Source organism: Chlorocebus sabaeus, chromosome 10 (genome assembly GCF_047675955.1).
Source record: "Chlorocebus sabaeus isolate Y175 chromosome 10, mChlSab1.0.hap1, whole genome shotgun sequence".
In the NCBI taxonomy this organism is placed as follows: domain Eukaryota; kingdom Metazoa; phylum Chordata; class Mammalia; order Primates; family Cercopithecidae; genus Chlorocebus; species Chlorocebus sabaeus.
In genome coordinates, this window is record NC_132913.1 from 83,008,575 (window position 1) to 83,022,390 (window position 13,816).

General features: G+C 36.1%; 1 protein-coding gene across 1 annotated transcript in view; it reads right to left on the reverse strand.

Moving 5' to 3' along the window:
• DNAH7 (dynein axonemal heavy chain 7) overlaps positions 1-13,816 on the reverse strand; it is a 330,767-nt gene that overhangs the window by 22,767 nt on the left and 294,184 nt on the right. Inside the window, exons 58-60 of the mRNA XM_007965701.3 lie at positions 13,135-13,320; positions 10,825-10,962; positions 6,644-6,874 (exon numbers count right to left, since the gene is read on the reverse strand). Of these exons, the coding sequence (XP_007963892.3) occupies positions 6,644-6,874; positions 10,825-10,962; positions 13,135-13,320 (555 nt within the window). The remainder of the gene's footprint in view (positions 1-6,643; positions 6,875-10,824; positions 10,963-13,134; positions 13,321-13,816) is intronic.

Sequence of the window (13,816 nt, forward strand, 5' to 3'; positions counted from 1 at the left end):
TCAGTAAAGTTACAGGATATAAAAATCAACATACAAAAATTAGCAGCATCTCTATATGCCAAGAGTGAACAAACTGAAAAAGAAATCAAGAAGCAATCCCATTTACAATAGCTACAAAAAGATAAAATACCTAGGACTTAACCAAAGAAGTAAAAAGACCTTTATGATAAAAACTATAAAACGCTGGTGAAAGAAATTGAAGAGGACACAATAAAATGGAAAGATATTCCATGTCAATGGATTGGAAGAATCAATATTGTTAAAATGTTCATCCTGCCAAAAGCAGTCTACAGATTCAGTGCAACCCCCATCAAAATACCTAAGACATTCTTTATAGAAATAGAAAAAAAGTCCTAATATTTATATGGAACCACATAAGACCCAGAATAGCAAAAGCTATCCTGAGTAAAATGATCAAAACTGGAGGAATCACATTACCTGATTTCAAATTATACTACAGAGGTATAATAAACAAAACAGCATGGCACTGGCATAAAAACACACACACAGCCCAACAGAACAGAAAAGAGAAATAGAGATAAATCTATACATCTACAGCGAACTCATTTTTGACAAAGTTGCCAAGAACATACTTTAGGGAAAAGACAGTCTCTTCAATAAATGGTGCTGGGAAATCTGGATATTCATATGCAGAAAAGTGAAACCAGACCCCCATCTTGCCATATTAAAAAAATTAAAATAGATTAAAGGCTTAAATCTACGACCTCAAACTATGAATCTACTGTGAAGAAACACTGAAGAAACTCTCCAGGACTTTGGATTGGGTAAAGATTCCTTGAGTAATACTCCACAAGCACAGGTAAACAAAGCAAAAGTAGACAAATGGGATCACACCAGTTAAAAAGCTTATAAGCAGCAAAAGAAGCAATCAATAAAATGAATAGAAAACCCACAGAATGGGAGAAAATATTTGAACTACCTGTCTGATAAGAGATTAAGAACCAGAATATATAAGGTGGTCAAACAACTCTGTGGGAAAAACTCTAATAATCCAATTTTAAAGTGGGCAAAAGATCTGAATAGACATTTCTCAGAAGACATACAAATGGCAAACAGGCATATGGAAAGGTGCTCAATGTCACTGATCATCAGAGAAACCCAAATCAAAACTGCAATAAGATATCATCTCACCCGAGTTAAAATGGCTTAAATCCAAAAGACAGACAGTAACAAATGCAGGTGAGAATATGGAGAAAAGGGAACACTTGTACACTGTTGGTGAGGATGTAAATTAGTACAACCACTGTGGAGAACAGTTTGGAGGTTCCTCAAAAAACTAAAACGAGAGCTACCATACGATCCAGCAATCCTACTGCTAGGTATGTATCCAAAAGAAAGGAAATCAGTATATTGAAGATATATCTGCACTCCCATGTTTATAGAAGCACTACTCACAATAGCCAAGATATGAAAGCAACCTGTGTCCATCAACAAAGGAACAGATAAAGAAAACATGGTACTTACACACAACAGTGTACTATTCAGTCATAAAAAATAATGAGATCCTGTCATTCGCAACAAAATGGATGGAACTGGAGATCATTATATTAAGCGAAAAAAGACAGGCCCTAAACGACAAACTTTGCATGCTCTCATTCGTGGGAGTTAATTTTTTTCTTTTTTTTTTTTGAGACAGAGTCTTGCTCTGTTGCCCAGGCTGGAGTGCAGTCGCACAATCTTGGCTCACTCCGACCTCTGCCTCCCTGGTTCAAGCAATCCGCCTGCCTCAGCCTCCCAAATAGCTGGGATTAAAGGCATCTCCCACCATGCTCGGCCAATTTTTGTATTTTCAGTAGAGACGGGGTTTCGCCCTGTTGGCCATGCTGGTCTCAAACTCCTGACCTCAGGTGATCCACTGGCCTTCACTTCCCAAAGTTCTGGGATTACAGGCGTGAGCTACTGTGCGCAGGTCATGGAAGCTAAATATTAAAACAATTGAACTCATGGAGTTAGAGAGTAGAATGATGGCTACCAGATGCTGGATAGAGTAGTGGTAGGTAGGGTTAATAGTAGAGATGGTTAATGAATATTTGTTCACTCTAATTTAATAGAAATTATTATTAAATTTTCATTTAAATGTTTTCTTTAAGCTGTGAGTTATTAAGAAGTGTTTTACTGAATTTCCAAATATATGGGTATTTCTCATTGTGCTTTTGTTATTCATTTCTAACTTAATTCCTCTCTGATCAGAATATAGTCTGATGATCTGAGACCTTTTAATTTATTGAGACTTGTTTTATGGTTTTTATATAGTCAATATTTGTAAATGTTCCATGTTGATTTGAAAAGTATATTATACTCTTGTGGGAGTCAGTGTTCCATATACACCAATTAGCTCAACTCGTAAATGGAGTTGTTCAACACTTCTATACCTTTACTCCTCCTCAAAATTTCCTCCTTTTTGGTTGTTCAGTTTTAGCATTTAAAATTTATTTATTCTAGTACTGAACTTACAGGATATCCTTTTTCTTGTCTCTTAAGCCAAATAATTCACTTCTTTTCAATCTTTCTTGTTTGATAATTAAATTAAAAATAAAGTGAATACTATACATTTTCTTGGGTATAACTTCAGCTTTATCCCATAATTATAATGTGTAATTTCTTTTGTTCATTGTTTTACTTTTTAAAAACTTCCAATTAGTTTTTTATTTCATTTAAAAAGTAACACAGGACATTTTATAAAATGATTGCTCTGTATTCTTAAAAAATGTCAATATTATCAAATATAAAGACAGGCTGAGACACTGTCTTGGAATAAAGAAGGTAAAGAAACATGGCAACTGAATGAAATGTTTGATCCTGGTCTGAAATCTGTGTCAGAATAGATTTCGTTAGAAAAGACAGAATTTGCATGATTGAAAAATTGAAATGTTTGATTGCTGATTAGATAAAAATATTATATTTAGGTTTTTATTCTTAAATTTGATAACTGTATTATGATATTATAAAAGGTATTGTTTTTAGAAAGTATACCTTAAAGTATTGAGATAAAGGGGTATAAGCAAGCACTATTCTCAAATAATTCAAAAAACATTTATATATGGGTGTGTATATATATCTTTATATACATTATATATCTTTAATATATATTATAAATATATATATCTTTTATATATAGAGAGAAGCAGAGGGTAAATGATAAGGCAAATATGGCAAATTCAGCGGAATATAATTTTACAGAGAATATGCATATTTTTAAGAAATCACAAATTGAGTCAAACAATACATAAAGTTATATACCTTTTTTCATTTATCAATATGTCTTGGCATCTTTCCATATCAGCAACTATAAAACTATCTCACTCTTAATTGATGGGCATTTCATTGTGTATATTATCATAACCACTGGATAATATTTAAGATTAATCACTTATTGGAACAATGCAGTGCCGACCATTCCTGTGCTTATAGCTTTGCATATATGTGCACATATAAACATATATATATATTTAGGATAAAGAAGATTTAACATTTCTACTGGTATTCAGAGAGGTTCAACAATTTACATTTCCAATAACACATATGAGAATTCCTGATGACTGACCTGCCAGCAATGAATACTGTTAAGTATTTAAATATTTGGTGTAATCCTGGGTAAACTAAAATTGAATCCTTCTATAATTGCAATTCTTTGGCATTTTTATAATATTGAACTTTTAAGTTTTAGTAGAACTTTGATCTTTTACAAATATATAGGTTCAACATGTTTGCTGAATTTATTGTCATAATTTACCTTTTGTGTAACTGTAAGAAATAGATTTTGTTTTATGTATTTGATATTGTCATTAAAAATACATCTGGTTTTAGCATTATACTAGAGAATGTGATACAAAATTGTCCCAGTTAGATTGTGTCATTTCACTGAGATATTGGAAAAAGAAATGAGTTTAATATAAGGACTTACATTGCTACATTGGTCACAGATATCATGTCAAGTTAGGTTTTTCAAATTTGAAACATTTTCTTCCTCAAATTAGTGAAATATGAAGAGAAAGATGAAAGAACAGCATGAGAAAGGGCATTATAAGTTGTTCATATGAGTTGTGTGAAAGAAATTGATGCTTCAAAGTAATCTATGCTTGTGGAGAATAAAGCAACTCCATCTTGGATGCCAATCGGCCATGTTGGCATCTCATTAACCCCTGTGCTGAGAATGCCTTTAAGATTTCTACTTTATCCACTGTTACCATAAATCCTACCCTTAGGTCAAAACAACCTTGACATTAAACTGTGCCACTGGGCAGATTCACATAACATTATTGCTTTCCCTGAGGGATCATCTTCAATTGTCCTACACATTCCTTCCCCATGATGCATCAGCCCTGGGTCTAGGGGGTAAAGCTGTGAGGACCCACCATCCCCTCTCACGGCTGCCTGAACATTATGACTTCTGTTCGTAAGTCACTATTAAATGTTCCTTTCTGAGAAACTGGATTTGTTCAGCTTCTTTCTTTGCCCTCTCAGTTTCTCGGCCTTTGTGGATAGGTTCGCATAGACTTGCTTGCCACCGAAAAATGCTCATCAGTACTACCAAAATATTTGCGATAATTTATACGTTTTATTTTCAAATATAATCAACATGATGCAGACTCTGAAATTTATCTCCAGACTTGACTTCCCTCTTGAACTCTAAAGCAGGTATCTAACAACTCGACCTTCCCGTTGAGTCTACCAGGCATTTCAAAATTAATATTAATATTAATACTATTAATTATATAATAATTAATAGCAATATATTATTAGTAATTATAATTATATTATAATTACTATAATTATATTATAATTACTATAATTACTATATAATTATAATTATAATTAGTAATTATAATCACTATATAATAGTAAATAATATTAATATTAATACTATTAATAATTAATAATACTATTAATAAAATTAATATTAATATAAACCAACATACAATTCTTGAGTTTTTACATCAAATCTGTTCCTTGCCCAGACTTTGCACTTGTTTAGGCCAAACATTTAGGAGTTATCATTGACTACTCTCTTGCTCACACCCACATTAATTTTCAGCCAGCCTAGTAGACTCTTCTTTCAATAATAACTCATAAGCAGCCACCTCCCTCTGCCTCCAATGCTACTACAAGAGACCAGTTCAGCTGGATTTCTCAGTGGTATCATTGGTCTCTGTCTGTACTGCTGTTTCCCCATAATCCTTTCAGCAGTGGTTAAACTTTTAAAAATGCAAAATGGGTCATTTCACTTCAATGCTTAAAACCCTCTGAAGGCTTCTCTTTATATTTATACTTTAAAATAAAACAAAATTTCAGATCCTAACTATGGCTAACACCATCACGATCCAGCCTCTGGTGTCTTCTCTCTAGTAGTAGTGTCTGTCTCGTGCTCACTCCACTCTAGCCAATCAGACCTCCTACTTGTGTTCCTGGAACAGACCCAGCATGTTTTCTCTTGGCTTTACACTTGTGTTATACCCTCTGCCTGAAATGCTCTTCCCTGAAACGTTCCATGGATTGCCCCTTAACATAATTTAGGTCTCTCTCCAAGAGTCATTCCTCAGAGGGACTTGACCCAACCTAAGAGAGCTTCTCATCCATCATTCTCTACTCCCTAATCTTGTTTAATTTTTCTCTATAAAACTTATCACTTACCAAAATTTATATGTATTTGTTTATTTTTATTTTGACACAGGGTCTCACTCTGTTGCCTGGGCTGGGTAGGATCATAGCCTACTGCAGCCTTAACCTCCCAGGCTCCAGCAATCCTCCTGTCTCAGCCTCCTGAGTAGCATGCACCACCATGCCCAGCACTTTTTTTTTTTTTTTTTTCAGAAGAGACAAGGTCTTGCTGTGTTGCCAAGGAAGTTCTCAAACTCCTGAGCTCAAGCAATCCTCCCACTGTGCCCTCCCAAAGTACTAGGATTACAGGCATGAGCCACCACACTTGGCCAGTTTATTTTTCAGTTTGCCTCCCTCACTAAAATTTGAGCTTGGGCCAGGAGTTGGTGGCTCACACCTATAATCCCTGCACTTTGGGAGGCCAAGGCAGGAGTATAACTTGAGCCCAGGAGTTCAAAACCAGCCTGAGCAGGATGGCAAGACCCCATCTCTCTAAAAAAATAAAATAAAATAAAATAAAATAAAATAAAATAAAATAAAATAAAATAAAATAAAATAAAATAAATTAGCCAGGTTTGGTGGCTCACACCTCTAGTCCCAGCTACTCAGGAAGGTTAGGCAAATGAATCCCTTGAGCCCAGGGGTTCAAGGCTGCAGTGAGCAGTAATCACATCACTATATTCCAGCCTGGGTGAGACCCCATCTCTAAAAAAAAAATAATAATAAATGAAAAAATGTGCTTTATGAGGGCAAGTGCTCATTCCTTACCACATTGTGTCTCCTTAGCATACATCCAATCCAGGGTCCTATCCCTATCTAACATCCTGTATACTTATTTCCCTGTTTATTAACTCTCACTCGCAGAAGTCTATAAGCTCTTCAAGGGAAATAATTATTTTCTAATCTTATCTATCCCCAGAACCCAAAATAGTGCTTACACAGTATTTGTGCTAAACAAATATTTGCTAAATAAATGAATGCTATATATAATTTAATGGGTTTTTTTGGGTGTTTTTTGCCTTACCTTGATTGCTTTTTGAATATTTATGCATGAATCTCTTATGGTCTTCAGTAACCTATTGAACCGTCCCATCTCTTGGACAAGTACAGTATTCATGCTCTGAGTATAAGTTGTTGGGTATCTCCTCATGGCAGCCTCGACGTCAAAGTTGTTTGGAAGTTTGCCCAAGATATCACTAGCAACCTCATTCACTACTTCATCTGATGATTTTGCACCAGCACCTGCTGAACGAGACTATGAAGAATCCAAACTATAACTCAAAAATCCTCATAAAGGTCTAAGAATATCAGAATATGAAAAATCCTAAGGTAAATTTTTATAAGAAAGAACATTGCTCTCTATTTTATCCATGATCCCTCTCCACACAAAATTTATTAAAGTGATGATAACAGGCAGGGGGATGGATTTTCAAGGGAAAACTATTATTAGAGAGGAGGAATAAGGGCATGTAATGTGTTCAGAGACAAACGAGGATCTGCAGAAAGCAAATAAGCTGTATGCTTGGCTGCCTGGGTACAGGGGGAGTTGCAGATGCTGCAGATAGTGGAAGAAAAAGCATTGCATTGGTGGAGTGGCCAAGTGATGGTGGGCATTAAAACCCAGATGGGGGAAATCTCATCTTGCTTTGAGAAAGCAGGCCACAAAATATATTTGCTAATAACTTTGGTGTCTACTGGTTGCCAAAAGCAGAGATATAGTTTTCTCCTTGAACCAGGAGAACAAAGAAAATAAGCTCATCTCCTCCAAGCAGCTGGAAGAGTTATGGAGGAAAGACAGACTTTAGTGATTCACGTTGGAAGCAAGGAAGGAGAATTTCAGTTTCATTTTTGTTTTTTATATTTATGGTGGCATTGTGTAAATGAATCTATATTTTCTGAAAAAAAATTAAATCCTCAGGACAAATGAATATGGGGTGTGTGTTGAGAGAAAACAAATACTATTAGAATATAAATAAATATATCTCATGTTTTACCAGTCCAAGGAAATTGCATTTAGTCTTTTTTTTTTTAGATTTTGTTTCCTGGTTTCTATACTATAAATATTAGTATACTCAAAATTGATTCTGAAAATATTAACTATTTTCTTTTTTTAATATTAATTATTTTTACCTAAGTTTCTACTCTGACTTTTTTTTTTTTTTTTTTTGAGATGGAGTCTCACCTCTGTTGCCCAGGCTGGAGTGCAGTGGCACGATTTCCGTTCACTGCAACCTCTGCCTCCCGGGTTAAAGCACTTCTCCTGCTTCGGTCTCCCAAATAGCTGGGATTATAGGCGCCAGCTACCACACCTGGCTAATTTTTGTATTTTTAGTCGAGATGGGGTTTTACCCATGTTGGCCGGGCTGGTCTCAAACTCCTGGCCTCAGGTGATCTGCCTGCCTCGGCCTCCCAAAGTGCTGGGATTATAGGTGTGAGCCACCGCACCCAGCCTCTACTGTGACTTTTAACACTACCACATAGCACCATAATATCCTATACAGTTACACAATAAAATAATTACATGTTGGTACGTTTTAATTATGTGCTATTAAAAAAAAGAGATTCTCATATAATAATCCTTTATTATGATTCCATAGTACCAAGTTTACAACAAAATAAAAAAACAAATCATAGAAAACAAAAAGTGAGTATTTGGCTAAAACTAATGAAATATCTAATTCCATTATATTTAAATAATCATATGCTGATTTCCAGTAGTATTTTGGTGTGCATAAAAGGCAGTAAAAACTCATTAAAATATTCCCATATTCTAACAAGAGCTGTGCCTCTGCAAAAAAGCCAAATCCAGGTCTACAGTTCTTCAAAAAATGTAAAAAAAAATTTAGTAACACAAACATTCCCTTTCCCTATTTCTCACACACAAAGATCACATGATTGGGTAATAGGTTTTTGAAAGTAATATCCAACTGATACTGAGAATTAAGAGCAACTGGGTCTTATTTATTTATAATTATTTATCTTAGCTTTTTCCTCTTTACCATCTTTCTTTAGAGTTATCACAAATAACATCTGGAATCTTCTAAGGGTTATTTTCCTCTGAAAGATAAGTGGAATTCATTTTCAGAGACATCAGAAAGTTTAACCTTTTCAGAGATCCTAGACTGTTATCTAGTTTTATAATATTCTCAGTTGAAACAATTTTCCTATTCTAAATAGTGTGTGGCCATTAACCACAAACAAAGGAGCTCTGCACAAGCAAACTTCTTCACTCTGATAGCTTCCTCTTTTATTTCTTCCAAGATAAATTAGTTAAATACAAAAAGTCTTGTCATCATTAACTCGCTCTCCAGGCTCTGCAGTTCTGGTCTCTTTACCTCTGAATCGTGATAAACCCAATCTAGAATCACTGAACCACTGCTTACCCACTACTGTAACTGTATTTGCCAACCTGAGTTTGAGGATTGAAAGAGATTGTTTAATTATATGCTGAAAAGATACCTCTTGTGTATTTAAACGTATTTGTTTGGTTCGGAGTCATTTTCTGTTGGAATGACCCCACTGTTTTACATATGCTGTAATGTGGCACTCCTCATCAAGTTTAAGTAAAGCCAAAGGACACTGTAAATGTCCTGCTGTCAGACTGTTGTGTATTACATGCAATCTAATGCTCCTAAAGAGCTGCTCATTCATGTTTGCACATATACTTTTATGCCCAGGCAATAACTGATTTTAGTGCTATCAATATCTAAAATGGATGTAAAAACAGTCTTTGTTCCTTTTCCCTTATTAGAAAATGCCATAGTAGAGTAGACCAGAGATAGGAGTTGCATGGACTCTTGCGTTAGTAATAGCACACCACATTATCCTTCTAATTTTTAGCTTTTTAAGAATCTCTGGCTATCTGCCTTCTAGTTCTCATCCCACTTTCAGAATCTGGAAAGAGAATATGGCATAGTGGTTTAGAACACAAGATTCCGAAGCCAAACTGGTAGGAGCCAGACAGCTTGGTTTTCAGTCCTGATTTGAAATCATCCTAGCTGACTTTGGACAAACTACTTAATCTTTCTGTGCCTCACTTTTCTCACTGTAAAATGGGAATAGTCATAGTTAGACCCTACTTCATAGGATTGTCATTAGCATTGCATTGTTATACATAATAGCACTTAGAACAGCACTAGCACAGAGTAAGCACTATACAAAAGTATTAACTGTTGTCATTTTTACTCTGAGATGTCATAAAAAAAGATTAGTTACAATTCAGTTAATAGGATAACTTCCATGACTGATTATTCTTCCTTAATTCATCAAAATTTTATTGAATCATTATGGGAACTCTTGCCATTTGGACTAATTTCCTTTCAAAAACAAATTAAATTAACAACGGAGCATATTTTTTAAAGGAATAACAATACAAGATAGCTTCCTCTTTTATTCCTTCCAAGATAAATTAAATACAAAAAGTCTTGTCATCATTAACTCGCTCTCCAAGCTCTGCAGTTCTGGTATCTCTACCTCTGAATTGTGATAAACCCAATCTATCTCTTAATAGACAAGCAAGATTAGCAGGTGTTTTTCCTTAAAATGTACTGGCCTGTGTTCATGGCAGCTAAATTTTGGTGTCTTTGCAGACTGCCTTCCCACACCCCAATACGCTTACGCACTCTCCAGGAGAGCTGCGCCTACAAATTCTTCTCCTACCCTTTTAAATTCATTTTGTACTTACTATTGCAACCATATTTTAAATGTTATACTAATTTAAATCTGATAAAATATTAGTGTGAATGAAACTGTGTCCATGTAAATCAGGTTAAATGTTCTAGAACAACTGTTGAAATACTAGGGGACTGGAAAATAAAATAGGTAAAATTTTAGATGAATTCTCTCATCAAACTGCTTCCCAAGTATCTTTGAAATTCTTCTTCCTTTTTAAATACATTTAAAAGGGACACAATGTATGATGTATTTAGGTAGGGCAAGAAAGGCAAAATGAAACTCCTAGAAGCAGAATGATACTTAAAGAATATGTCTTGGTTCCCAAAAAAAGATTGATGAAAAAAAAAAAAACTCATAATTTCATGTGCTTAGTGTTCAAATCCTTATTTAAGTTATGTATTTTTGTCTTTTCCTTTAAATGTTTCTCCACTTGAACAGAATTGTGTAAGGAAGCCTGTTCAGTGTTGGCACATGTGCCTGGGAAGCATCCTTCCCAGGCCTCAGAAGCTAGCTCCTATACAGATCACACACCTGTGTAAGAAGAATGTTATCAAATAGCAGTTGAGTTTCTGACTGATCCTTAGTGATATCTGCATTGGCATTCATCCCAAAGATTTCTGGTGCTGGGGTCAGTGGCAGAGTCTTTGTGTATTCGATGTAGCTTTTGTGCTGCAGAGATGAATAACAAGAAGTCAGGAGGTTAGAAATCAATTACATTCTAGAACTTTTCACAGAAAAGAGGTAGTTTTCTTTCTTTTTTTTTTTTTTTTTGAGACAGAGTCTCGCTCTGTCGCCCAGGCTGGAGTGCAGTGGCCGGATCTCAGCTCACTGCAAGGTCCGCCTCCCGGGTTTACGCCATTCTCCTGCCTCAGCCTCCAGAGTAGCTGGGACTATAGGCGCCCGGCACCTCGCCTGGCTAGTATTTTTTTTTTGTATTTTTTAGTGGAGACGGGGTTTCACCGTGTTAGCCAGGATGGTCTCGATCTCCTGACCTCGTGATCCGCCCGTCTCGGCCTCCCAAAGTGCTGGGATTACAGGCTTGAGCCACCGCGCCCGGCCAAAAAGAGGTAGTTTTCAATACTCAAGTTAATGACTGGATAGGCCTGTGACACTGGACATTGAGTGCTTTCACTTTCTTTCAGCCTGGGCCAAAGTTTAAAAAAAAAAATATGTGCAGCCAGGTGCGATGGCTCACGCCTGTAATCTCAGCACTTTGGGAGGCCAAGGTGAGTGGATTATCTGAGGTTCAGAGTTTGAGACCAGCCTAACCAACATGCAGAAACCCCGTCTCTACTAAAAATACAAAATTAGCCAGGCATGGTGGCACACGCCTGTGATCCCAACTACTCAGGAGGCTGAGACAGGAGAATCACTTGAACCCGAGAGACAGAGGTTGTGGTGAGCCGAGATTGCGCCATTACACTCCAGCCTGGGCAAGAAGAGTGAAACTCCATCTCAAGGAAAAAAAAAAAAAAAAAAAGGAAAAAAAAAAGAACATATTTACAGAGAAAAAGAAAATGTACCATTCAATTGGAATGCGTTTTTTAATGGGGGAGGGGAATCCTGGTAACTTCATTTAGAAATTACCTACAGAGAAATCTTTGTGTCATATTTTGCTGATGACTATTCTTATCACAATAAAAATATTTCTTTCTGATTTACTCTGATTATTCTGTTTACTCTTACTGTAAAAAATCCACTCAATTCAAAAAAGTAAAAATTATTTAAAATTCTATTATTCTGAGATAATTACCATTAACATTATACTTCTTTTTATGCATACACACATATTTTACATTTTATTTAAATGGACTTCCATTAAAATTTCATACCGTCCTTGATGATCATATAATCATATACAAACATCCACACACACACACGGCAAAGGGGGTTTGGTCATGGATGGCTTTACGATTTGTGTCACTTTACAAACACCTTACTTCATCTTGCTGTTTTCTCACTTGGCAATTCATCATTGGAGATCCTGTTACCCCGGCTCCCATGCTGACTTGCTGTACCCAATCAGTGACCTAGGCTTTGGGAGTGATTTTTCCCTTTATCTATACCTACATCTGCCCTCGGTGAGCATTAATCCTAGTGGAACATGAGGTTAGGGTTGGGGGGGTTACAGTATGTGTTTCTGTTGCTTGTGTTTAACTTTCAATACATGCCCTTTGACTTCTGGGAATAAAATGAGAACCAACTTGATTGTCCTAGCAATCTCTAGAAATCCACTGTGATCATTAAACGCAGTGGACAGGACTGGAGAAGAGCAGAAGGGAATCTTGGTCTTGTGCTGCAGGTGGTTCTGTGACTCGCTGCCACCTTCTTACCTGTGTGGCCTTGGGCAAATTATTCTACTGTAATGAACCTGTTTTCTCATTTGTAAAAGGGATAAAATAATAATACCAATGTTAATTTGATGCTTTAGTGAGATAATTACTTGCAACTAACTTTCAAATAATTATAAAAATTAACTATTACTGCTAATAATATTTTGCTAATACTATCTCTTATGTATTTTCATTTTAATTGGGGACAATGTCTTTTTAGCCAAAGAACTGAGTTTATGATGACAGAACTTCAGGTCACTGAAAAAGCGTGAGACACATTTCTGATACTTCTTACATTACAGTGAACAGGTGCAGTTAGTACCGTACCTATACAGTACTAACTCCACCTATAACATGAGCTTTGTTTTATCCCATATGACTGAAGAAAGCACAGACAAGGGTAACAAAAAAACAAGGCCTGCAGCAAAATCACCATTTGAAAAATATCATCATTACCAAAATAATTTCACGTCTTACTGCTTTTAGTTTTTTTGAAGGGCATACTTACATCACCAGAAGGAGGAACAAAATAGATGCCACTTGAGTCGAATTTATAGTCTGAATTTTCAACTAATTCGGGATTGAAGAATTTATTTAGAATGCTGCGCAGCGTGCGCCGGTCCCAGTCATCTGTCACTCTGCCTCCATAATTGCATTCGCCGGTCATGTACCGGAGAGCCTCATACGGCAGTTCCTAAAATAGAGAGCGTGTGTTGGTCAACCAGTTATCAGTAGCATGTTACACAGAATCGTGTTTCTTGTTTTTTCCTATTATTAAATCAAACATCTTACAAAAAGTTCGCATTAACACAACTTCCCTTCGTATGCTTCCCTGCTAATTGTTTCCATTTTTTCCAGCGCCGTTCACTTCTGGATTTTTATTTCCATCCAGTCAGTGCTGACAGTGGAACTCCTCTATTAACTTGTTAATTTATTGTCTATTCAACCAAAATTATTTCAACACTGTGTGCCAGATACAAATGAATTAGATCATAATGTCATCTGTGAAAACTTTGCACAGCTGAGTGACATGCAAAGCAGATACAGTATAATTCAGAGGGCTGGGCATGGTGGCTCACACCTGTAATCCCAGCACTTCGAGAGGCCAAGGCGGGAGAATCACTTGAGCCCAGTAGTTTGAGAACAGCCTGGGCAACATGGGGAGACCCTGTCCCTACCAAAAAAAAAAA